Source organism: Durio zibethinus, chromosome 1 (genome assembly GCF_047325235.1).
Source record: "Durio zibethinus cultivar Kanyao isolate XHJ-2024 chromosome 1, ASM4732523v1, whole genome shotgun sequence".
Taxonomy (NCBI): Eukaryota; Viridiplantae; Streptophyta; class Magnoliopsida; order Malvales; family Malvaceae; genus Durio; species Durio zibethinus.
Window position 1 is genome coordinate 9,722,020 of NC_143162.1, and position 27,216 is coordinate 9,749,235.

The 27,216-nt window shown below is 28.9% G+C and overlaps 1 protein-coding gene and 1 long non-coding RNA gene across 2 annotated transcripts; one reads left to right on the forward strand and one right to left on the reverse strand.

Annotated features, from left to right (window-relative positions):
- Positions 1 to 15,685: 15,685 nt before the first annotated feature.
- LOC111310664 (transcription factor bHLH140-like) lies at positions 15,686 to 17,477 on the reverse strand. The gene is made up of 4 exons (XM_089743342.1): positions 17,277 to 17,477; positions 16,976 to 17,149; positions 16,693 to 16,863; positions 15,686 to 16,003 (listed from the first exon to the last, which is right to left on the reverse strand). Exons 1-4 carry the CDS (start codon positions 17,475 to 17,477, stop codon positions 15,686 to 15,688), a joined length of 864 nt encoding a protein of 287 aa, XP_089599468.1.
- A 4,979-nt stretch (positions 17,478 to 22,456) lies between these two features.
- Positions 22,457 to 24,002, forward strand: LOC149520341 (uncharacterized). The gene is made up of 2 exons (XR_016343087.1): positions 22,457 to 22,670; positions 22,986 to 24,002. It is a non-coding gene; the product is annotated as an uncharacterized LOC149520341 (long non-coding RNA).
- The last annotated feature ends 3,214 nt before the right edge of the window (positions 24,003 to 27,216 follow it).

Below are 27,216 nucleotides of genomic sequence, written 5' to 3' on the forward strand. Positions count from 1 at the left end.
AGTTTAAAGAAACCTTTAGCCTTTGTTATTAACCGACCTCCTATTTTATGATTTTAGGTTCCTGCCTTCACCAAGACAACTCGACACCAAAATTTTGGTGCACCAAGTAGGGAAACTTTAGTTTAACCAAGCTAACATGGCACCTAGGAATAAAGTTGTTGAATATGAAGATAATGTTGTAGCTTTGACTGACACCCAACTTAGTCAGCAAAACCCTGATTGACCTGTATAAGTAACCCCAACAAATAAAGTAATTTAAAGCCTGACCTAACAGTTATAATCCCTAAAATAGATGACAAAAAACTTAACTCCACCATAAACCTCTAAAGCATTGAACCCTACCAATCTTGAAAAATCCACTAACACGAAAGTTACCAACCTATGATGATAGTGTTGCCTCGTCAACACTTAATAAAGATGAAACACTTTTAAGCCATTATCCCACAAATACTCAAACACACAGTACCACCCAAAAGTTTAAATAGGCCACTTCAGAGCCACAATCTAATAAAAACTTGAAAGTTAAAATGGAGGCAATGAAAAAAAAGTTGAAGAATAAAGCTTCACATTTGATAATAAGCTAAAGTTCTTTGAAACTTCTCTATTTGTCGAGGTTATTGATCAAGTTTTACCACAGATGGGATTCAAAGTGCCAATTTTACAGACTTATGACAGTACCTCTGATCTTTTTGATCACCTTGAGCTTTACAGAATTAACATATTAATATAGAGGGTTAACGAGCCTCTCATGTGTAAAGGGCTCACCACAACACTCAAGGGGAAAACTTGGTCATGGTATACTAGTCTCAAATCGATGTGCATCTCTTCCTTCAAGTAGCTTGGTCATTTTTTTTATCTCACTTTATCATCAGTTGACAAATAAAAAAAACTATATTGAGCTTAATATCTATCTACCAATGAAAAAATAAAATTTTGAAAGAGTATGTAACATGTTTTAAAGCTGAAGTTATTTAAGTTAAAGATCTAGAACAAGCTATAGTAGTGGCCACCCTAAAAGTGGATTGAATGACAAGGACTATCATTTCAAGTTAGCCCTCTCCATACAACCACCAAAGACTTTAGCCAGCGTGTTCCTAATCATTGAAAAGTACATCAAAACTAAAGCTAAAATGAAAAATAATATACGTGAGAGAAGCACATCACCCTACCTCGACTTTAAAAGAGGAAGAGAAATCAATCATTTTAAAAAAAATCTAAAAGGTACTATAAGGTAAGAAGCTCGAGTAAAAGATATAATGACTACACTAAACTAAATACCTCTAGAAAGATGATTCTGATACAAATATAAAAAGATTTTGAGCTTAAATGGCTTAAGCTACTAAGAAAGAATAGCAAAAAAGACTCGACCAAAAGATGTACTTTTCATAGAGATTATAATCACAACATTAAAGATTGTATCAACCTAATGAATAAAATAGAAAACTTGATCAAAAAAGATCTACTAAACAACTTTATGGACTTAAAAAGGCAAGGACAAGGGAAAAGGGATTTTAGAGGTAAAAACAGTGAATAATAGTTAAAAAGGAATTAAAATGATAAAAAAAGAGGTGGTGACTATGGTAATACCAATTGCAAGGTTGACTAGAGGGATGAAAAAAGAAATGATATGCATAACAGACCCATTACAGGTATCATTAATATGATAATTGGCGGGACTTCAGCTTTAGCAAAAAAAAAGTTTGATTAGGGCACAGTTATGGCTATTAGATCCAAGGTTTCATAAAAAAAGTTAAAAAGATGAGCCAATCTCTTTTAACTTGAAAGATTTGAAAGCAATCTAGTTCTTATATGAAGATGCCATTGTTATCGATCATGGTGTATAATTATATGGTAAAAAAGATCCTATTTAATAATGGGAGTTTAACTAATGTCTTTTGTTATCCAACTATGTTGAGGATAAGGATTATTGAGGAGATGTTGAAACCTTTTACTACCACTTTGATTAGATTTAGAAATAAATAAATGCTAGTGAAGGGTATAATCAGCCTACCAATTACATTAGGGACTAAGCTGAAAAGTATCACCTTAGTCATTGAATTCATGGTAATAAAATTTTTTTCAACATATAACATGATTTTAGGTTGACTGAGCCAATCTATTGGCTTAGCTATTCACCTTAAGATAAAATTTTCTATTCTTAACAGGGTTGAAGAAGTTCAAATAGACTAAGCCATGGTAAGATAATGCTATGTTACAACCATGAGAAGAAAAATTGAAAAGCAAATAAGAAGCTTAGCTAAAACTGAGGTGACCTAAGCCAAAAATGAAATAGAGGTCAAAATCAAGACAATGGAAAAAGACATATAGGTTAAGAAGCATAAGATCGACCAAGTTGAAGAGAAATAAAAAATACTCTTTTAAGAGCCAACAAGCTCCCAAGTTCAAAATTTGTAAATATTTTTTAAAGGATTTTTTATACTGAGCTTTTAAATTGTTTTTGAAATTATACAAGTAAAATTTCAAACCAAGTTATCAAGCTAATTCCATGAATATACTTATAACTATATTTGCTGATTGTGAAGCTCACGTATTCATATTAATGCACAAATATTTATAGACAAATAAGTTAAAGAAGATGCTCGCATCGAGATTTATCTTTCTCGTAAAAAGTAGTTCAACTAAGTGAATAAAAAGAAATCATTGATTAAAGGTCTAAAATTAATATCAACTGACTAGATCTGATAGGACACCTTATACTCATGCCATTTTTTAAAAAATAATAAGGATAAATGAATGCAAATAGGAGTTAAGCTCGATCAAAAAGAAAAATTAGTACAACCATTAATAGATAATGCTGACTTATTTGCATGGACCCTATTAGATATGCTTGGGATCGATCCTTCAGTAACGGTCCATCGATTGCATACTAACCTAAACATGAAACCAATTTGACAAAAGAAAAGGGTTTTGCCCATGAAAGATAAAAAGTCATTAGGGAAGAGGTTGGCAAATTGTTAAGGACTGGCTTCATCAGGGAAGCATATTACCCTTAATGGATAGCCAATGTTGTAATGGTGAAAATACACAATGAAAAATGGAAAATATGTGTTGATTTCACTGATCTTAATAAAACCTACATAAAGGATTTTTTTTACCAAGTAAAGATTGGTTAATGGATGACAATGTTAAATATGGTCTGTTTAGATTTATGGATGCATATTTAAGGTATAATCAAATTAAAATATTGATAGAAGATGAGGAAAAAATGACCTTTGTGATCGAGAAGGGATTGTTTACTATAAGATGATGTCGTTTGGGTTAAAAATGAAGTAGCAACTTACTAAAGGTTAGTTAACAAAATATTCAAAGATTAGATCAATTATAATGTCAAAATGTATGTTGATGACATGATTGTGAAAAGTAAAAGCTTGGCCAAGCATTTGGGAGACTTGAAAAAAACCTTTAATACCTTAAAAAAGTACAACATAAAGTTCAACTTGAGTAAATCTGCCTTTGAGGTTACGTCGAACAAATTCTTATGATACATGATCAACTAAAGGGGCATAGAATCTAACCTCAAAAAGATTTAGGCCATTTTAGATATGAAGGCACCAATCTTAGTAAAAGATGTACAAAGGTTGACTGGGAGTAACTGCACTGAACAAGTTCATGTTAAGGTAGGTAGATTGGTGCCTACCAATTTTTAAGATATTCTGACTTTAATAGACATCTTAGTGTTAATGAACTTTTAAAGAACTCATGGGATTCCTCTTCTACCCTCTCATACTATCAAAACCTAAGGTTTGGTGAAGTGTTATACCTCTGCATTGTGACCATAATTAGGTTATTAGTTTAGTACTTGCTCGAGAAGAAGAAAAAAGTGACGTCAATATTTTTTATGAGTAAAGTATTAATTATAGTAGAGCTCAATTATCAAAGAACAGAAAAACTAACCTATACAATTATAACCTAGGCTAAAAAGCTTAGACTATATTTTCAATCCCACGTAGTGAATGTCTAGACTAACCAACCACTTAACTAAATCTTGTAAAAGCTTGAGTTGTTAGGCAGACTGATCAACCAACAGTTGAGTTTAATGAATATAACTTACACATACTCCTCAAATTGGCCCCATAGTCATAGGTATTAGCTGATTTTATTGTTGAGTGTATCTCGATCGAATCAAAACAATAATCCAGTATGATTGACGACTGGAATAAAAAAAACACGTGAAAAGTTTTTGTAAGTGGGTTGACCACTAGTAAAAAGAATGAGGTTGATCTGATTTTGATTAGTCTAGAGAATATATAGTTTTAATACGTGTTAAAGTTTGGGTTCAAGGCTTTGAATAATGAGGTAGAGCACGAAGCACTAATAGTAGGCTTGAGATTAGCTGTTGACCTGAATGTGAAAACCCTTTTGGTGTACAATGATTCGTAATTAGTGGTTGGACAAGTGAATAGAAAATTTGAAGCAAAAAAAGAAAGAATAAAGAAATACCTAGACAAAGCACATATGTACTTAGAGATGTTTTTAAGGGTTGAGGTAAGGAAGATGCTAAGATAAAAAAACACATTAGTTGACTTGCTATCCAAGTTAGCATCTAGGATCATAACAAACAGCTCTAACACATGTCTTAGTTAAAAAATTGCCTGAAAAGAGTGTTGATGAGAAACAAGTAGGCCAAATTGAAGAGATAGTCATGTATGTCATTTATCAAAGCATATTTGGTGACAGAAGAATTACCCAAAGATAAAATCCAAGCAAAATCTTTGATCAAAAAAACTCTTTGGTACATTATTATTAATGAAAAGTTGTATAAAAGGTCATTCAATTTGCCATATTTGAGATGTGTAGATAAGGAAGAGGCAGAATACGTACTCAGAGAGATTCATGAAAAAAGCTATGAAAACTACCTTGGACCTCGACCATTTGTATGTAAGGTCTTAAAACAAGGGTATTATTTGTCAACATTAAGAAAGATGTGATCGACTTGATCAAAAAGTGTGACAAGTGTCAGAAGTTTGCTCATATTCAGCATCTACCTTTGATCAAGCTAACTCTTATAATAAGTCGATAACCTTTTATGTAGTAGGGTTTAGATGTGCTGGACTATTTACCCCAACCCCTAGATAGAAAAAATTTGTACTAATGGTAGTTGATTATTTTACTAAATGGTTGGATAATGTGGCATTAACTACAATAATGGGGTCTCAAGTCAAAAAATTTGTATAAAAAAACATAATTTGCCTATTTGGTTTATCTCAGTCCATAATCACTAATAATGAAAAATAGTTTAAATTTTCAAAATTCAAGGAATGGTGCTAAAACCTTAGCATTGACTTAAAGTTGGTCTCCCATCCATAATCCAATAGTTAGGCTGAAATGGCCAATAAGACTATACTCAAAGCCCTAAAAAAAAAGTTTAGATGATGCTAAAGGCAAATGGGTCAAAGAGCTTCATAAAGTATTATGATCATTAAGGATGACCACTAAAGTCCCTATAAGGGAAACTCTCTTTAATTTAGCTTTTGGAACTAAGGTTATGACTCTAGTTGAAATCATTTTCCCTAACTTTTAAATCGATCTAACCATCAAAAAAAAGAATAAAAAGGCTTTAAAGGCCAATGTAAATTTGACTAAAGAGCAAAGAGACATTACTTTGAGAAGGATAATAGTTTATCAATAGAAGGTCTCTAATTACTATAATAAAACAGTCTAATGAAAGAACATCAACAAAGGTGACCTGATATTTAAAAAATTGGAAACCTCAAGAGTTGACGATCGAGGTGAGAAATTGGCCCTGAATTGGGAGGGCCCTTACATAATAAAAGAAGTTATCCAAACTTGACTTGTAAACTACATGATTTAAATGGAAATCCTATTATGAGAATGTGAAATATGGATAGTTTAAAATTTTATTACCAGTAAAGGCTTTGAAGCTAAGGAAATATATAATTATATGATCTGCTTGTATTATTAAAGCCCGAGCTAAATGAAAGCTTAAAGCTCAAGTACATTTTACTAACTTATTTATCTAAAGTTTGAAGTAATGGTATAATATATCCTTAAAATACCTGAAGTCTGAGCGAATTGAACATATTTTAAGTTCTTTATAATGGTATCGACCTCAAACTTATTAATTACAAATTCAGCTTTCATGGTTGTAATGTTTGAGCTAATTATATAAAATATTCATTTATAATTTATTAATGCTGAATTGAAAATTCATGAATAAGAGTACCACATTCAGAGAAGGAAAAAAAACCTTTCATTAAATTGTTAATGTGTATAAGTAAACAAATAAATAAATAATTATACTAAGCCCCCCTTAAGCTGCACCTTACAGCAGTTACCTCAAGTTCATCAAACTAGAGCTTTTTCCTTTGGCTCATCACTGTTGCTTCAATTTGCATATCCTCTTTGTCTTGGCTTTCTTTTTTAGTTGTGACTTATTAGGCTTTAAGATTGTTTATGTTGACCATTGATAGATTAAGGTTAACATAAATAGATTTTACCTTCTTTAGAGCTAAGTTGAAAAAACCAAACATCTAATCTCGAGCAAAGTCATTTACAAGTTGTAGAACTCATCGAACTTGAGGAAGTTCTCCATCACCCATTGCTTAAACTTTAGTAGCTTAGAGCTCACTCTTCAAGCATTTCACCTCGGCTAATGCCTCACTTAGTTTTAGGTCAAATTGTTGTTTAGAGACTTTACAATGGCTTTTTAGATTGACATGTCCTTAAGCTTTTGGCTCAAGTCATTAATTTTTTTATACTAGGTATTGGAGATCTTAAGCTTTCTGACTGCCTCATTAAGGGAGTTGAGCTCTCTGGCATAGTTTTTCACATCTTGCTCAATCTTGAAAAGAATGAGCAAGAGCTCTGTATGAGAACAGTAGGCCCTATCCCAAATTTTAGGACAAAGTGTGAGAATAAATCAAAAAATGCATGTACAAGAGTCGAGCTTAGAGATAAAAAATTAAACATTAATTTTTAAATTGAGCCTAAAGATTATGATAAACTTTTTTTGGACATGGTTGCCTATGTAATCTTCTTCACCACTTTGAGATCCTTATGCAAGTTTTTTTATGAATCAAAGTCTATAGTGACAAAGACCTTATCAAAAAAAAGTTAGAGCTCGACAATAGGCTTAATAGACAAGGACACCATCATTAACCTTTTTTTGGGCTTCTGCACTGTGGCTTTCTACTTAAGTTTCTGTATTGCAGCCGAGCTCTTGCCACTAAACTAATCTTTTTAAAAAAGTTATAAATCAATAAACTTAACTCATTATGATGGCTTATCAAGCTGAGGAAGAGCTTTGCCCCTTTCTCTTCGTCGAGGAAACTAGATGAACCTAGTCATGTTAAAACATGCAGCTCTCTGACCAACCATGTCTATGACAAAAACAAAAACTGAACATAAAGTTAGAAAACATTAATGTAAAAAAAAAAATAGCTATGAAAAGTTAATGAATAAGTTACCTCAATATTTGATCTTTTTTATAACACTATGGGCAATCAAATTATTCATATCTACTATTGACTTCCTCTTTTTTAGAAAGTCATTTATTGTATCTTGCGTCCAAGCTCATAATTGGTTAGAGGGTCAGTCTTTGCCTTTTCGAACAAGCTTGGCCCAATATTAACTTTTCACACCCCTTTGACCTTTTCAATATAAAAAAAAAAGACTTTTTCACATTTTTATTGAACTCGACAATTAACAAAAATCTTTTTAGAAGGTTGAGCTATGACATAGAACTAACTCTTATCGTTGAAATGCTTCTTAATGGCAAAAAAACTCTTTGAATAAGGGGATAGTAAAGAGAAAGCCTAATTATTTACAAAGAATGATAAAAGCCTTCTATGTACTTAAAAGAATTAAGGGTGAGTTGAGTGATTGTTAAATTGTAATCTAAAAGAAGCTCAATTTTTAAAAAAAATACAAAAGAAATCTAAGGCTTGCCATAATAGAATCTCAGTACATTTATATTTTATCAGGTTCTAATGGGTTAGTGATCTTGTCTTGGGACATTGGCATTACTATTCTTTACCTCTTAGTAGGAAAATCAAATTTAAATTTTACAGTAAGACGTGATGACTAGAGTATAAGTTAAGGTGGTCTTTAAGATTAGCTTAGCCCTTTAAATTTTTCATCACATCTTTTGGGTGTTATGCCTACAGGACTAGGAGTGTAAAAAAGAATGAGTGTAAAAAAGAATGAGGGAGTCATCATCAATGTTGGAACCTTTTGCACCCTTTTAATCTTCATTTTTTTTTGGCATCTTGCTTGGAACCTTCAGCTTGCTTACCTTTAAAAGCCTCATTGCTAGTTTGCTCGGCCTCTAGAATCTAAAAAGGTCTTTAAGCTTGAGAGAGAGGAAAAACCTTCATGACATCAAAGAAAAATGAAAATGATGTAGAAGCTAAAGATTCGTCGGAGTTAGACAACATCACCAAACTTTGAAATTAGACTATTAGATGGTTGGGTAAATGATTGGCTAGAAGTATTTGGTGGTGAAGTTGAAGAAGAAGAAAAAGGGTCAGACAGAAGGACATAATTTACCATGATTTTTGGAATAAGAGGATTTTAAAGGTTAGAATTAATTGTTACTATAAGCTTATCCATACCATGATAAAACCTCTCACCCCTAGCTTGGACATTCTTTTTTATTTGGTTTTTACCTTCTACGGACATTAGGTTTAACCAATAAGCAACTTCGCTATAGTATCTTCCTGTAATAATAGAAAGAACCTTGTCATTTGAAGAAACCTTATCTTGGCTGAGCTAGCCTCCTTTAATTTTTACCCTAAAGTTAGACAAACTTGAATAAGATGACATAGTGAGAAAAGATAGACATCAAAATTATTTAAAAATGAGGTTGGACAAAAAAAAGCTTGAACTAAAAAAAGTTGGGAAGCTAGAGATCAATGAAAATAGGTCAACAATAAAGCAAAACGAGTGTGAGGTAGTGAGAAACTGAGGCCCTAGAAGGCTTTATATAGCCAATTCTCATATCTGATGGATGCATCAAAATAAGCCACGTCATTATATGAAGATGACCATTTGGCTTTTAAGTCCAAATTTAGAGAACCACTTAAATTTTTCTTCCTACTAAAATTCTTCTCTCCTTAATAAATACATATTCAAATTGATTTGTGACGAGTTTATCCAAAATTCATAAATGTCATATCGATTATATTACACAAATGCTAGACCGATCATGGCACATGAACATCACATCAAATGTGCAGTGCACATATTGTTAGTATCATGTTAGCCATGCATAATGTCATGTAGAACATGCTATGCATACATCACAAATGTCACATCGACCATGCCATGTGAGCATAATGTCAATCATTTCAATTCCAATCTGGATGGCAAAACCACTTCATCTTTATCGATAAAGCTGCAAAGATTAGCTTAACATATCGAGGCCATGATAATTATAAAAATAATCCTTCAAATGATATAATGGAAACTCCAAAAAGAATTCATCCTTAACTCGTAGCTTGGTTTTAACAATAACAGATCGATTAATCCTACTTCTCATTAGTTTGACACCTTAGACTATTTGATGAGGGACAAAATGCTATGAGCATTTTATGGTATAAGGGACAAGATAGACATTTTGTTCCATAGTGAGTCATCAACTAAATGTGAGTAACTCAATCTTTTCAACTTGAGCTGACATGTTAAGTCAACCTAAAATTTTGAGACCCACATAAGCTAAACCACCTCAGCTGACTACCATTTGGCACATAGGAATGCTAACTTGTCACCTTTTAATTGGGTTGTTGACCACCAACTCAGGTTAGGCCAGTAACGTCAACCCTAGCCCCATCACTTAGAGCTTGGACCACCTAAGCTCAGTACTTTTATCGCATTAGTATAAATAACCCCCTTCAGGTACTCTTAACTCACTTTCATAGATATCTAGTTTAAAGTTTTCACTTTTTTTCTTTTTTTTTTTTAGCACTGACTTGAACATCGAAGCACAAACGTCAAAAAAACCTTCGACCTTTACTATTAATCGACCTTTCATCTTGTGATTTCAAGTTCATTCCTTTATCTAGATAGCTCGACACCACTACATTCATTATTAGCAATTGTTATCGGATTGGTGTGGGCATGCTAATGGTGGGAAGTACCTTTGCTTTTATAGTTCACCCGTACAATAATGAATTCAAATTTTCTATGTCTTATAATTCTAAATCCAAAGAAAAAAAAGTGAAAGGAATGAAAAGAAAATCTAAGAAAACTGAGATCTAAATATATAAAGAGAATGAAAAACTAAAAAGGTGAATCGTGAAAGCTTGAATTTTAAACCATATGTGTATGTGTTAGTATTTTACCCTTTTTTTTTTCATTTTTTATTACTATTAAATATGAAAAGGTACAATATTAGCACAATATAAAATAGAAAAATTAAAAAGCAATAGAGACAATGATACAACTATATATAACATTGTATATGAAAAGTAATAGTAAAAAATAGCTAAGAGTTTAAGAAGAATAAAGCAAATATAATCCATAAAACATAAAATGTATGAGAAATTAATTCAAAGACAAAGTTGACATACCAATAAAAGAAAGAAATACTTATAATCCAGTGCACCAACATAATTTACAAGCTCTACACAATAATGGTTCGTTTTCAACACAAACCACCCATTTGAAAAAATTGAAATTGATCATTGTAAATAACAAAATTATTAACAAATCACAAAAAAAAAATTGAGAACTTTGGTGTATGAAAAATGAACAAACAGAACAAATTCAAAATTCATATATCTTTTAGATTCTGGAATCATGTTCCTTCTAAGATCTAAAAGAGATATTTAGTTTTTAGCCTTTAGCTAATATGAAGTTATGTCACTACTTTGTAGTGCCAAAGAAATCCTCACCCTGATTAAAATTGTTCCCACTTTATTAGAAATAAGAAATAACAGCCTAAATCACATAGAGCATGATAACCACAAACATAATACCTCTTGTTATCAAATAGATAATATCATTTCGGTCTTTGGGAATTACGTTAATTATCAAAGCAAGCTGAAGATAATTTATGAAGAATGAAAATGTTGGAATCATCAATCTACATCAATAGGAACTTAATCTAGCTCTCCAGTAATGTTTTGGCTTGTTTTAGGCTTTCAACTAATTGAATTTTATCTAATTTCTTAGCTTGTTTTCATTATGTAAGAAATTATAATGGTGATAGATTTAAGATAATGTCCAATGTAATGTCGTATGCATGCATTCGTTGAGGCTAAAATGCTACAAAAGTAGCATTATATAAGATGTTAACGATAAAAAATAATAACTAATAATGAAAAGTGCAACCAACAATAGGATTTCAATTACAAAAGTTATCTAAACTTTTAAATGGGTCTGGTTGTAAACCATTGAATTTTAAACCATTCAATGGGTAAGCTTCCCTCATTTTCTCTTTTCATTATCCATAGGTAGCTTTTAGTTAAACATCATTTTACCTAGATCAGTCAACATAAAAAAAAAGTAACTCCCTAACAACATCATCAACTATTAAATCACATAAAAATTCACATTTAAAATTATTTTCCACTATACATTACATCCATTTAGCAATGTGATTACATTAATAACAATCTCAAAACCTAATTTATTATTATAGTATTAAAAGTTTAAAACAAAATATAAAATGGTCCAAAATGTAGCCACATGTTTTAACAATACTTTGGATTTTTTAGGTTAAATGATAAAAAATGCCATTGAACTATAATTTAATAATAATTTAAGCTCTTAATATTTTGTTATAATCAATTAAGCTCTTAATATTCTATTTCAAAACAATTGAATCCTTAAATAGACGAAATCTAGTTACATGACAAAATTTAATCAATTAATTTTTGAACTAATTTAATTGAAAACTTGTAATGATCTCAAAGATATGGATAAAGATAATAGAGAAGAAAAAAGAAAAAAGTTTATTTTTATTTAATTTTCACATATTAATTGCATCACGTGGCAAACTTTTATCTATTTAATTGATGTCACATGGAATTTTTATCTTAGTTGACAAAAAAAATTAACGGTGTTAACTTTATCATCCAAATAAGAGCTTAAATGGAAGCAAATAAATGTTTGAGGGGTTGATTGATTAAAATAAAAAAAATAAAGACTCAGGTGACTTTTTATTTATAGTTCAAGCGCTTTTAAACCCATTAGTGATTTTTTTTTATTAGAACAAATTTTTAGATTTGTTCTTTCTTCTCTCTAATATATAATAAATAATAAAAATACAAAAAAAATTTAAGGATTTATAACCTCAACATCTATATGATAAAAAGGAAAAAAAATTCAGATCCAAAAAGATTAGTCTAACTAATGAGTTACCAAACACAAATTCATGTTTAAATATTTTTAGAACCATTTTACTCTTAAAAAATAACCAATTTTCTTAGTTGAATTTAATTTTAGTGGAGTTGATTTTTTAGTGGAATTATAAAAACAGATAATAACTTTCAAGGATCTAATCTAGATGAGGCATAATATCTAAAACCTGACAAAATCCCACTTAAAACAAAACACCAAAAAATAAAATAAGGTTAATTTTGGATGCTTACTGCACAATGAAATAAGATTAAGACAACAAAAGGATTAGAATCAAGGTGAACATCCTCTAATTGAGCTATGGTGTTATAGAGCTCTTTAGTTAAGATTTATTTCAACAAAATTTATATAATGATGGCAACTTTATCGCAAGATCCAAAGTATCTTCAAAATCTCAGAAATATACCAACAGACATAGTATATGTAGTATGCTTAAAAAGGGACAATGACCTAGATATATTTGCTTCCAAGTCCCAACATTATATTTCCTAATATATCAATATGCATTCTGATGAAAAAAAATGACTTAGTTTTTGCACAACAAAAAAGTGCAACATTGTTTTATGGTGAAAAGAATGGATTACCAATTTTAGGTATAAAAATGACGATCCTTCCTTTCTCCAAATGCTTCATAGCCTTTATATATATATAACTATACTGCAATGCAAACAATTATATTTGGCAACATCCACTATATGAAAGGATTTAGACAATATTTGAAATAGTGAATTAACCATGCCTTTTTTTCTATGTTCTCATTTCTCCTCCCATCTTTTTCATTAAAATAAATTTAACTAATGACAAGGCACCTCTGTGTATTAGATGCAAATGAAAATATTAGAAAAAAAAATTACATAAGCTAAAAAAAAGTGTTTTTTCTTCCTTTTCCTATTTTTTTCCTTTTTCTTTCCTCCCTTCATTTTTTATCTTTATCATTAGAAAACATTTCATTATTCATCGTCATATGATTTGGTGTCTTTGGTGTTAATTTGGTCTGTTATGAGTAGATTAAAGGATAATTGTTCATTATCTTTTTTTTTTCTTTATTTCCCTTTCTTTTTCTTTATTTTTCTCTTTCCACCTCAAATGTCCATCTTTTTTTTGTTCTTCCCATCCTTTACCTCTTATTCTTCCTCATTTCCTTCTTTTTGGTTTTTTACCTTTTTCCTGCTTCTTTCCCTCTCTACCTATTCTCCCTTCTTTGATTCTCCATTCTCCAAAAGCTTTCTACCATTTCTTTTTCCTTTTTTTTAAAGTGTTTCTATTTGCACCTTTATTATTTCCCTTCACACCTTTTTTTTTTCGAAAGGGAGTTTCTATTTACACCTCAAGATTTGCTTTATACAATTTTTATTACAAAAATATCTCTAAATAAAATTACTTAATTAATCTTTAATAAATTACCTTTCAATCCTTCCATACACATATTCATTCTCTTCTTCATTTTCTTTTTTTCTTCTTTCTTCTTCTTTTTTTTTTTATCTCCATCACAAATCTAGACCATTATAACTATTGTTATTCTCTTGTACATCATGAAAAATGCATACCTAGAATGTAAAAAGAAATTGATCAAGATGAAGAGCGATAAATAAACTATTAAAACTATAAAAAAATTTGCATTTCTAAAAGCTTCTAGATTTATATTTTTAGAAACTTTTAAAAGTTTTCAAATTTACATATTTGGAAACTTTTAACAGCTTCTGAATTTACATATCCAAAACTTCTAAAAGCTTTCTAATTTGCATATACAAATTTGAAAACTTGTAATGTTATATGGAAAAGCATTTTTGTAAGTCACATTTTCACGCAAAACACTAATATAGTTTATGGTATTCAAACTCATTCAATCATAAAAAAATCAAAAAATTATCTCCATGTTCGAAAGGATATTTGAAATAATCTCCTTTTAAACTTGAGATTGTTGGTATTGATTCAACTAAGAATTGAATGAGGAAAAGAAATCAATTTAAGGTTGGATTAATTTAAAGTATGTGAATGAGAAAGTGAGGATAATAAAAGAATTGTAAATTTTGGATGTGAAAGTAAAAATAATTTTCTTGAGTTTGAATTTGGGGTATCAAAAGAAATATGATGTATAGAGCAAATTTGAAGGTGCAAATAGAATTTTTATTTTTAAAATTATTTTTAAATGAAATTATTTAATTACTTTTTTTTCAAACTAATCCTTCCCATTTTAAGTTTTTAGATTTACAAATTTGAAAATTTTTAAAATCCTTCAGATTTTCAAATCCCTAAACCTTAAACTTAAATGTAATTTTTTAAAAGCTTATCATATACAGCTTATTGAATTTTCATATCTTGTAAGTTTTATAATTTACTAAATTTTCATATCCGATAAATTATAAAATTTACCGAACACACATATCCAGAGACTTTTAAAACTAGGATTATAAATAATAAATAAGTAATTTCATTTAAAAATAATTTTTTAAAAAAAGCATAAAATATAAAAATTGAGTGTAGAAATAGAAATTTTTTTTTTTAATTCAATGAAAGGTAGTAAAAACCTTTATTGCCCTCAACATTTCATAAAATTTCTTTCAAGCTTTTTATGTGTCTACCAAATAAATGTCTAAAGTGAATATATATATATATACACACACATTAATATAAGAGTTACATTTTTTTTTTACTTTTAAATTAAAATTAAATCTATAATACTTATACTTCACCATTTTGGTTTAGGTAAAACAAATAAAAAAAATGTAACTGATACCAGAGAATCCCTCCTTTTATATATATATATATGGAGATTAACTTACACAATATAAAATTAAAAAAATTTTTATATTGCTTTAATTTTTTATTTTAATAGATTTAAAAGAAAAAAATAAAAATAAAAATAAAAACTTTAAATATATTAAAATTAATGATTAAAAAAATATGTAAAACTCAAAAAAATTTGCACTATAAATTCATCCCTCTTCATAAATATGTATATAAATAATCGGTGCGGTGCTTTTGGCATGTAGCGCGTCTCTTTTAAATCGTTTACTATAACACTAGAAGAATCACTGCTAGCCTACTTTAATAACCCAAAACACAGACATTTATGTCATTGCGGCTCTGTTGGACTTTTAACACTATATATGGATTTATCACCACTAACATAAAGAGGTTGCAACAGTAGACATGAAGGAGCAGAGAGAACCTTTTCGGGGCTTCCCCGTCCCTACTTGTTCTTCATAAATTAATAAAAAAGAGGCATTAGTCACAGGCATTTTGTCTTTTGGGGCTAACAACATGAGCAAAATTTGATACTTTAGCCATTGTTTTTCAATGTATATTACTATACAGCAAAAATTCTGGGAAGCATGGTTACCTAGGGGTCAAAGCCATAGTTGCTTTGCACTGGCACTATGCGACCATTTTTCTGTAGAGCATCAGGAAAAGGAGCTTGGCAGTTTCTGATATGTGATTTTAGCCTGGGTATTGTAGGGTGCGCACTTCTACACCAGTGGCAACACAGCTCCATCGACAACAGTCTGCTATCATCTTGTAACGTTGCTTTTCCATGATTATTAGCTTCCTCAATTACATCTAAAGAATCATGGGAAAAAGCAGTATTGACAGAGTTCCAATGCTTCTTATTCTTCAGGTGTTGGGAGTCAAAATCTTGGCTAATAACACGAAGGTGCAGCTGTCGCATCGAAGGGACCCGCAGAAGGAGACAAGCAAGAAACCATATTTTCAATTGGCGTTTTCCAATATTCACCAATCATTGAAGATTGGAAGATGAAGTATACACAGACCGATACACACGGGTACATCGATCGCAATCAGATGCGTAGAATGCCAGATTCTCCAGATTCTCCTACTCTCATGACCATAATATCCTATTCTTAAACTTTTTCATGAATGTTAAACAATTTTCATAGAATCCTTTAGCTATCAGTATTTAGTACTTCATCCATAACTATATTAGGCCATAACAACATCTCTGTTTCACATCTACAAGACTAAAACCTCTTTTGGCCTTTCCTCAACCACTGCATCTGCATGTACACATCATGTTGCTATTTCTGGCCACAGCGACTGGATATTGCATAAAGGTGAATCTCATCAAAAGATTCCATTGTTTGGTACTCCACCAACTTCTGGATTCATTCAAATCTTAGGTCTACAAGAGGTGGTGCATGCAACTAAGGTTCATTTCGTGCTAAATATGTTCATAGCAAAGGATAAAATGCCCAATAGGAGGAAACACCATGACTAACTGCTTGCAATTTCCAAGACTGAGTTTCAGTCTTACACTGAGAGTTGCATTTAAGTTTATTGGACCTAAAACTGTGAAAACAAAAACAAAAGAAGGAAAGGTGTTTAGCATACCGAGTGACATCCAAGGCGGAAGACCAATGAATCATCTTCATGCAAGAACTTATCAGCCCACTTCAAACCCACTTCATACATTGTCAGTAACAACTGCGGGTGTTCTTTACGTGCATATGCCAAGCAAACAAGACCTTGAAATCTTGCCAACACCAAAAGATGCCGTTTTGCCTGCAAAAAGGAAAAAAAAAAATCCATCCCTCCATTTGTTGAAAATTATCCAAAGGGAAGAGAGGCTGGAAGAAGGCAACAGATATTTATCTTGATGCTTCTCATTTAATACAACAATATCATCTAATGCCTCCAGCATTTCATCCTTATACTTCTCAGGCTGCATTGCAATGTTATATAGAGATTGAACCCATGGAGCCCAGGTTTTAGTCATAGTTCCACTAATCTTATCTTCTGGTACTGAAGGAGCTGACAGAATATTTCTACTACTTCTCTTGGGTCTTAGCTATAGATAAAAACCCTTCAAAAAGTGATCAGTATGCATCTTGAAGAGTTTTGCAGCCTTTGATATAGTCATCCGCAAGGCAATTTGGTCTCTCTGGGTTCATATTTGGTCCAAGAACATATATTACATGGGTCACTCCTTCCCAACTATACAAGTGAGAAGTTGAAGGGAGAGGAACAACCACAGTATTTCTAGGGAGAAGAGATACAACCCGATTATAGGTTGCAGCCTCTAGAGGTGGTCCAGCGACATTAAAGATTGCAGCATTCAGACCTCCACCTCCGGGATTCGGGTGCCTGAACAGGATTATCTTTCGGTATACATCCATTAGAAAAAATATATGCATGTGTGAGAAGTAACATGTTTACTCTCAGGAGTATCGGTATTATAAAGCAGGTATGACATATATCATCCTCACAATGAAAAGAAATACTTTCAGAACTATGCATGTTATTTCAACTAGTGGTGAGATCCTCAAAAAGAAAGAATAGTATAGTAGATTTTGTTCAAAAAATATTTTATATTAAAATCGATTTCAATTATAAATTGGATCTTGATTGAAAATTTAAATTTTAAGTCCAAAAATTAAAAGCCTAAATTTGTCTTTTTATTTTTAAGTTTAGTATTTTATTTTTGTTTTTATTTCTTCAAAAGAGTCCATTGATCAAAAGTCAACAAAGTCAAAGAACAAAAAATGTAAAAGGCAAAAAAAAAAAAGGTCATATTTTGCAAAAGGAAAACCTTGGATTCGACTGAAAGTTGAAAATTCAATAATTGATTGTTTATGGAAATGCTTGGCCCTAATTAATGAAAAAAAGCAAAATAAAAAATAATATATTTAAAAAAAAGTAAAATAAAAAATAATATATTTTAAGAATTTTTAATAGAATAGGTGGAATCTAAGATTTTTTTTCTTGAATTAGGATTTCAATCATGATATAAAGACCTTAAATATGCAATCATAAGGGATAAGCAAGAAGTAATTTCGAAGCAAACACGAGTAATTACAGTAGTTGAAAGTTTTTTTGAATTTGCTTTCTAGTTTTCAAATTCAATTCTGGCTTTTAATATTATGGGTTTTAATTCTGTTCTGGAATTTGGTCGTTGGAAATTATTCTAGGTTTTGATCTTTTGAGATTTTTTGGGATTTAGAATTTGGTGGTTTTTATTTTTTAGAATTGTTTTAGTCTTTTGGGATTTTTAGATTTCTAAGTTCCTTAATTTGATTTTGGTAGAAATTTATGGGAATTTTGGGTTTGCTGGGATTTTTATAGAATTTGCTTGAATTTCTAGGTTTCTTTGAATTTTTTTATGAGTATTTAAATTTTTTGACGAAATTTATAGTGGCCAAATTCTAGGTTTTTAGGCAATTATGGTTTGAATTTTTTATGTTGAATTTTGGGTTTTTGGCTAGAATTATGGGTTTATTGAATTTCACAATGAAAAGTTCTAAAGAGAGATCAGAGAGAAAATGCTTAGAGAGAGAAGGGGAAGAGGAAGTCTAAACCAAGAGGAGAATTTTTTACTGTTATAGCAGCACGTAATGATGTCATTTGAGGATGCTGGGATCCCCACTTTAACCTAAAATGATTTGCGTATGAACTCGCAACCGATCCGACCCTAATCGTAGCTTCTTGCTTTTCTTTTCTTTTTTTTATTTTGATTTTGATTTTATTTTTGATTTTTTTTTTTTTTGGTTTTCTTGTGTTTTATTTTATTTATTTATTTTATTATTTATTATTTATTATTATTTTAATTGTCGATTGAAGTAAAAAGGATGAGAAAAAGAAAAAAAAAAAAAAACCTTTGGTAAAATTTATATGTTTTTGTTTGTATATTTTTTTTGCATGATTGGATATTTAATTGCATGTGTTTTACATGGATAATATATATATTTGCATGATGTTTTATTAATGTAATATATTTGCTTGAGTTTGCTTAATTTATTACTTAATATTTTATTTGTGTGATTTATTATATTTGCATGATTTTTATAATATTCTATTCACATGCTTTTATTATAACATTTTTTACATGAATAATTATAATATATATTTGCATGATATTTTTGCATGGATTTTATTTTTTTGCATGATATTTTGCATAAATGATTGATTTATATATTTGTATGTTATTGATTTATTTGCATAATTATAATTTATTTAATATTAGTGCATTTTTTTATGATGTACTACATGATATTTTTATTTTGATCTTTGTATGATTTTTTATATGATTTATTACATGTTTGCATGATTTATTACATAAATATTTAATATTTTTGAAAGATATTTTGATAAAATCTTTGTATGACAATATTTTGTAAATAAATAAAATGAATTAAGATTTGATTTTTTATAAGATATTTAATGAATCTGACGACGGAATCTCTTCAAGTAAATAATAAGTTTATTTTAAATACTCTAGAGATGAAGAAAAAAAAAATTTTTGGTGAAAGCCTAAAGACTTTTTTTTAATATTTAAATATCAAAATTAATTTAACAAATCTTTGATTAAGGCTTAAATAAAATAACATGTGACTAATTTGGTATCAATTTTGAATGCTATGGGAGTGCTAAACCTTCTTTACACGTAATTAACTTTTGAATTTACTTATGTTGATGTTAACTAGAATTTATTTTTTTTAAGAACCCTTAGTCAAGTTTAGGTTAACCTTAAAAGACATAGATTCACATAGGTAACTAATCACACATAGATAAAAAAGATTGAAGACGACTCTATAGTTTTTTTATCTAATGAACAGATTTTTCAGCTTTATGAGAATTTGGTTACTCCGTTAAAAAATTGGAGAGTTAAGCTATTAGTTTGTTATGCGTTATCTTAAATCTTGCTTTGATAGTTTTATTATATGATTATTTGTGATTTTTCATATGCACTAACCCATTTGCTTATGATTCTTTTATGTGCACTAATTTATTTGTTTATTTTATAGATTTTGATTTTTCACATATATTAATTCCTTTACACACACTACACTTTTATTCATGCATAAGTTATAGATTCAAGTTTTATCTTTTTTTTAAAAAAAAAAATACATATACTCTTGTGAAGTGATAACTTCCAATGAGCTAACAAAAATTCTCACTCAAATAGAACCACTTCCGTTTAAGTTTATAATGGTGAGAGAAGATTGAGATACATTATTAATCTATAATGAATAATTATGTAAAGAACAATTTGTTTTTAAGATAAAAATATAATTGTAGTTAAAAATGTGAAAAAATATATTTTTTAGAATTTAACAAAGAAAACATTTTAAAGATAAAAATGCAGTTTTTAAATGTTGTATTTGTTGAAAACATAAAAAATATATTTTTCAAAATTTAGAAATAAAATATCTTTACTTAATATTATTACATATAAAATCTAAAATATATTTATTTAATATTATTATACATAAAATTTATTCTATGGACTACATCTTGAGAAATCCTTGAGAAAAAGGTTTACCATCCTTTCAAATCTCCACGACGATCTTACCTCGAAAATCAATTTGTGTATTTTTTTTACATAAAGCTAATTAACATTAGAATAATAATTAAAATTTTAAAATTATATTTGTTAAAAAATTTAAAAATTATTTTTAAAAATTATTTAATTTCAATTAAAATAACATTTTCTTCACGTATCACATATTATTTATATATTTATATTATGAATATCACATGTTATTTACATATCATCTATTATTCACACATCAATATTATGAATATCACATATTTTTCATATGTTTTGAAAGATAATATAATAAAAATTTTTATTAAATAATCTTAAATTCATGTATACTGAATACAAAAATTTTAAATTTCAAAATCAATAAAACCTTAAAATTCACACAATTTTTTTTTCAAAATTACCTTCTTTTTAAATTACTTTTCTTTTTCAAATTCACATACCAAACTCACCCTAAAATTATAGTCCATATATGAAAAGTAGCATTGAGTTTATTAAATTATCCAATCCTCGACACAAAATACTCAAATTTTACTATTGGAAAATCTCCAAAGCTCAAATTTGTTTTAATTTCGACTCTTGGCTTCAAACTGTCTTGTCAGCTTGGAAATTTTAATACAAAAGTCAGTCAAAGTCTTTGATATGCGGCTTCAATGTGTGTTGTCGGCTTGGAAATTTTGATTTGTATATATTTTTTGAAAGTCACAAACATATTTGATTTAAGTGGAACAAAATCAGTAATTATGTATCGTTCAAAACGTCAGTGAAATTTAAGTATAAAAGTTATTATTATTATTATAAAATGTAATTCTTATTTTTTAAAATAAATATTGGTCATATTCTTATTTATTTATTGAGAATATAACATTTTTTTGTTAAAAATTAGAGAATATAAAATATTACAAGAAAATATAAAATCTTATACTATATTTCACCATTTATCTTAAGTAGTATTTATTATAGAGTGAGCACTCTAAAAATTATAATAATCTAAATATATTGATTTATTATGATAATGATTTTGGATTATTAACAGTAATTAAATTATTGTATTAGAAAGTGATTTAGTTTTTATACAAAATTACAAAAATTTTTATCGAGGTAAAATGATATGAAAATTAATAATAATAAATTTTATTAATTTAATATGTGAATTAAAAATTTGTTACATTTTAAATTGTAATTATTTTATATATAAATTTTTATATTTTTAAATTAATATTCATTATAACAAGTTTAAATATAACTTACGTAGTTTTTTTAATTTTTTAATATTTTATATATAATATATATTTTTTATTATAAATTTAAAATATTGATTTTATTTTTTAATTTAAATATTTTTTTACATATTTTTTATTATATTTATCAATAAATATATTTATTAATTTAATTATATTTTATTATAAAATAAATAAATAGTACTAATATTTTATAAATTATTATCTTTAAATAATTAATTTGTATAATATTACAATATGCATGATTATTTTTATATTTTTAAATAAAATAATATTTGAATTTTGTAATACCAAAACAGTTATTTAAAAATTAATAATTTTTAATAAAACAAAATAATTTTAAATTACGAAGTGTCAAAATCACTAAAATCATTTAAATTTCCATAACAATCTTGAAAAAAAATACAAAACTGTAAAGTGTTATTTATTCATTTGGACCAGTTACAAAGAACTGTTGTAATTTCTGGCCCAACAAATCTAGCGTCAGTGAAATTGAACTTTTAATTCTGGTCTATTTCTGGCCCAACTTACAGTGGCGGCTCATAGGTAAGGCCTAGGATTTAAAATGGAAAACTGGTCTGTTTTGTTGCAGCCTCTGTATCAGCTAGGGTTTCTCGAGCAACTAAGAAAAGGAGAGTTAAGCTTTTCACCATCCCATCACCATGAGACCCAAGGTAATTCTATAAACCCACGGACACTAAGATGATTTTCTTACTCTGGCATTTCTGTCTATTTGTACAGCAGATTTTCAGTTCAACCTTAAGAAGGCGTCTTATATTATTGCTGAGAAAGTAGAGGAATTCATGGTAAGTTTAGTAATGCTACAATTGATTTAGTGGACTCGACTCACGAATCAAAAATTGTCCTGGTTGGTTCTAAACAACAACAACACACTAAGCCTTATATCTCATATTCTGGGGTTGGTTGTATAAAAGACCAAATAAGGGAGTCATGTTATATCTGACATGGAATCATTATTCTTTATTCTTTAGGATCTCAGAACTAGTTAGATCCATTATGCTTGGTTCTGAAAGTATTTATAGTAAACTGTGAGGCTGCAATATACTATATATGCTTTGTAATGACAATACACTGTGAATATAACATGATATTTTTTACAGATTACACGTAATTCTATTTATAAATTTCAATCAAAAGATCATTCTGTTCAGGCGCCTGAAGCCTGGAGGCGGAGGTGTAAATGCTGCAATATTTAATGCTGGTGGTCCTGCTCTTGACCCTGCAACCATTTATGGGGCTAAATCTCTTCTTCAGCGAACGCCCTTATTGTTCCTCTCCCTTCAACTTCTCCTTTGTATTGTAAGGAAGGGTTGACCCATGTGTTTAGTGTCCTGGGACCAAATATGAATCCACTTAGACTGAATTGTCTTGACAATGACTATTAAAGGCTGCAAAGTTCTTCAAGATGCTTACTCATCACTATTCGAAGGTTTTTAAAAATGGTTTCATCATCGTCAGGTGCAGCTACTGAGAATATAAAAGTAAGTGAAGATCCAATGCCTAGTTCTATTAATCAGAATGGTTATGATGTTCCTACTCTGGCATTTCCGTCTATATTTAAAGCAGATTTCCAATTCAACATTGACAAGGCGTCTGATATTATTGTTGAAAAAGTAGAGAATTTACGGATAAGCTGGGTAATGCCATGTTTGTTTTAGTTGTCTTGACTCACGGATCAGAGATTTTGTCTTTGGTAAGGGCTAAAGCTGCAGAAAAGAGCATCGGCTCGAAAAGGTTTTTCACATTTGTAGGAGATATAACACGACTTTATTCAGAGGGAGGTTTCTGCTGCTATGTAATACTAATGATGCCAACTGGTAAGTCGTTTGTATATCTAACTTATATGTTTGATGTCCAATGACTGGGTAAATAAAGATGCTTGAAATCTCTAGGAGGTGGAATCTGCTAGTAGCCGTGTTTCATTTTTTGAAGTTCTTCAGGTTTCCCTGTATAGGAACCCATCCACACGTGGGAAACTCCTAAGACTTTATCCTCTAGAGTTATTAATGTCTATGTGGAAAGATCAGTTTCTGTTTTTAATCGATGAGTTTAACGAAATGTAACTTATTTTATAACTTGTCTTCTGAGATGCCTAATTGATTTTAAACAGTTAAAAACCTTCTTGCTGGTTCACTCTGTGTGACATGAATGCTACTTGTCATAATGTTCAAGCTCAAGAACTTGTTCATTAGATATAAAAACTCTGGAATTGTCACAATTTTTTTTTGTATAGGTGTGATTGACTATTTGTATGAATTTATCATTTTTAAAATTATCCTAAGTTTTACTGAAGATTTCTAAAATGAATAGATTTTGGTCTACATTAATAAAACTAAGTTTGAGAGTTATTACGTGCGAAAAATGTTTTAGTATCCCCATAATGTTTAAAATTAATATCAAATTAATTACATGATATCTTGTTTAAACCTTAATTAAATATGGTTTTTTCTTAATTTTCATATTTAAATATTAAAAAAAAGTATTTAGGATTTCAACAAAAAAGAAATTTTACTAACTTCAAAAGTATTCAAGATAAAGTATTTCTTTACTAAAAAAGGTACAGCTATCGAATTTATTATATCTTATAAAAAGTAAGTCTTAATTCTTTTAGTTATTTATAAAATATTGTCATACAAAGATTTTATATCATGTAATAATATTAAATAATCATGTAAACATACAATAAATCATATGAAAAATCATGCAAAGATCATAATAGAAATATCATGTAGTAAATCATAAAAAAAAAATTATGCATTAATATTAAATAAATCATAATCATGCAAAAAAATCAATAACATGCAAAATATATAAACAAATCATCTATGCAAAATATCATGCAAATAAATAAAATCCATGCCAAAAAATGATGTAAATATATATTATAATTATTCATGCAATAAATATCATAATAAAAGCATACGAATAGAATATTATAAAAATTATATAAATTATAAATCATGCAAATATAATAAATCATAAAAGAAATATTAGGTAATAAACTATGCAAACTCATGCAAATATATTAAATTCATAAAAATATCATGCAATATATATATATATATATTATTCATGCAAAGCACATGCAATTAAATATACCAATCATGCAAAGAGAACATGTAAACAAAACCACATAAATCTTATTCAATTAAAATAATAAATAATAAATAAATAACAGAACACAAAAAATAAAAAATTGGAACCTGTGATTCAGGTCGGGTCGAGTTAGTTATGGGTCAACGTATGTATCTCTTCAAGTTGAAACACAAATCCCAGCATCCCTAAATGATGTCATTTGGTGTTGCTATAAAAGTTTAAAAAAAAATTATTTTACTTCAAACTTCTTCCTCCTTATCTCTCTCTAAGCCTTTTCTGTTTGACCCTTCTCTAAAACTTCTCATCGTGAAATTTAACAAACTCAAAATTCTAGCCAAAAACTCAAAATTGCCAAAAAAACCTAGAATCTGGCGACCGTGAAAATTTTTCGATGACCGTAAACACCATTGAAAAATTCAAATACTCACCAAAAACTCAAAGAAACCCAAAAATTCAAGAAAAATTCCATAAAAATCTCAGCAAACCCATAATTCCTAGAAAATTCTATGAAAATCAAATCAAGGAACTTAGAAATTTAGAAATCCCAAAAGACCAAAACAATTCTTAGAAAAACATCAAATTCCAAAATCCCAAGAAATCTAAAAGATCAAAATCCAGAATAATTTTCAACAATCGAATTCCAGAATATAACTAAAACCTAGAATATTAAGACCCAGAATTGAATTTGAAAACTAAAAAGTAGACCTAGAATTGAATTTGAAAACCAAAAAGTAGACCCAGAATAACTTTCAACAATTGTAATTGCTTGTGTTTACTTCTAAATTACTTCTTGCTTGTCTCTTGTGATTGTAAATTCAAAGTCTTTATATAGGAATTAAATTCCCAATTCAACTTAAAAAAATCCTAGATTCCACTGATTCTATTAAAAATTCCCAATATATCTTTTTTTTTATTTTCCTTTTTCCATTAATTAGGGACTAAATATTTCCAAAAACAAATATTCATTGAATTTCTGACTTTCAATCGAATACAAAATTGAATCGAAGTTTTCTTTTTGCTAAATATCACTATTTTTTTTTGTATTTTTGACTTTTTTATGTGATTTTGTTGATTTTTAATTGATTGACTTTTTTGGATAAAAAATAAAAATAAACTAAAAAATACAAAAATACAAATACAAATTTAGGCTTTTAATTTTTGGACCTAAAATTCAATTTCTCTTTTGAGGTCCAATTTATAATTGAAGCCCATTTTAATGCCGAAAAAATTTTCAGACAAAATAAAATGTCTGTAATTGTTCATCTTTGCATATTTTTTATGAAACAAGAATTATACAAAGATAAAAAAATATATATATATTCATTTTGTTTGGGTCAAGAAAAATAAAAAAAGCTCTTCGTTAACAAAGGCTTTGAAACTTTCGGAAAAAGAATGTTCTCTTCACCTAAAGCTTTGAAAACTTTGAAAATTTAAAATACTCCTCACACTAAGGCCTTTGAAACTTTTAGAAATTTAAAATGCTCACCTCATCAGGGGTTTTGAAACTTTCTAAAATTTAAAATGCTCCCTCCACCAAAGGCTTTGGAACTTTCAAAAAATAAAATACTCCTTCTCACCAAAGGTTTTGAAGCTTTCAAAAAATAAAAGAGATATTTGGAGTTTTTAAGATCATGCCTTAAGGTTTTATAAATCATTCTCCTCTTTGAAAAAGCTCCTCCTTAAAAGAGGCATTAAACTTTAACAAATATTTTTACCTTAAAGTGATTCATTTCATTTCAACCAATTCATCATTGACCATCTTTTAATGTCTCTTCTCAAAATCATTTCAATATCTACTTTCTCTTTCCTACTTTCCAAGCATATGCAATGAATGCATGTAATAAAGGAAAAGATTTTCCAAAATTCCCAAACTCAATTTCAAAACTCAAACTTTAATTTTCTTTCTTTTCAACCATGCATAATGAATGTAATGAATGCAATAAATGCAATGCATGAATGTAGTGAATGCAATTAATGTAATGCAAAAAATCAATTTCATGTATCTATAATTGTGGTAAAAGGTTTTCATAACTTTTCTTCGTGTCTTCTCTTTTTTTCAACTTTCCATTATGTTCTTAACTTTTTTTAGAACTAGCTAGCAAATATATCAACGAACTTGCGACCTAAAATTTTCTTTTATTAGTTTCATTATTTGATCTAAACATTTGGAATGTTTCTTTTCATTTGTAAGCCACAAGGATCAACATCCTTTTAAATTTTTTTTATCATCACATT

Coding starts and splice junctions, on each gene's coding strand:
- LOC111310664 (XM_089743342.1), bottom strand. CDS start 17,477: ATGGATGTATACCGAAAGATAATCCTGTTCAGGCACCCGAATCCCGGA. Junction 17,150..17,276: donor GTTGGGAAGGAGTGACCCAT/GTAATATATGTT, acceptor TTTTATCTATAG/CTAAGACCCAAGAGAAGTAG. Junction 16,864..16,975: donor AGGCATTAGATGATATTGTT/GTATTAAATGAG, acceptor TCCTTTTTGCAG/GCAAAACGGCATCTTTTGGT.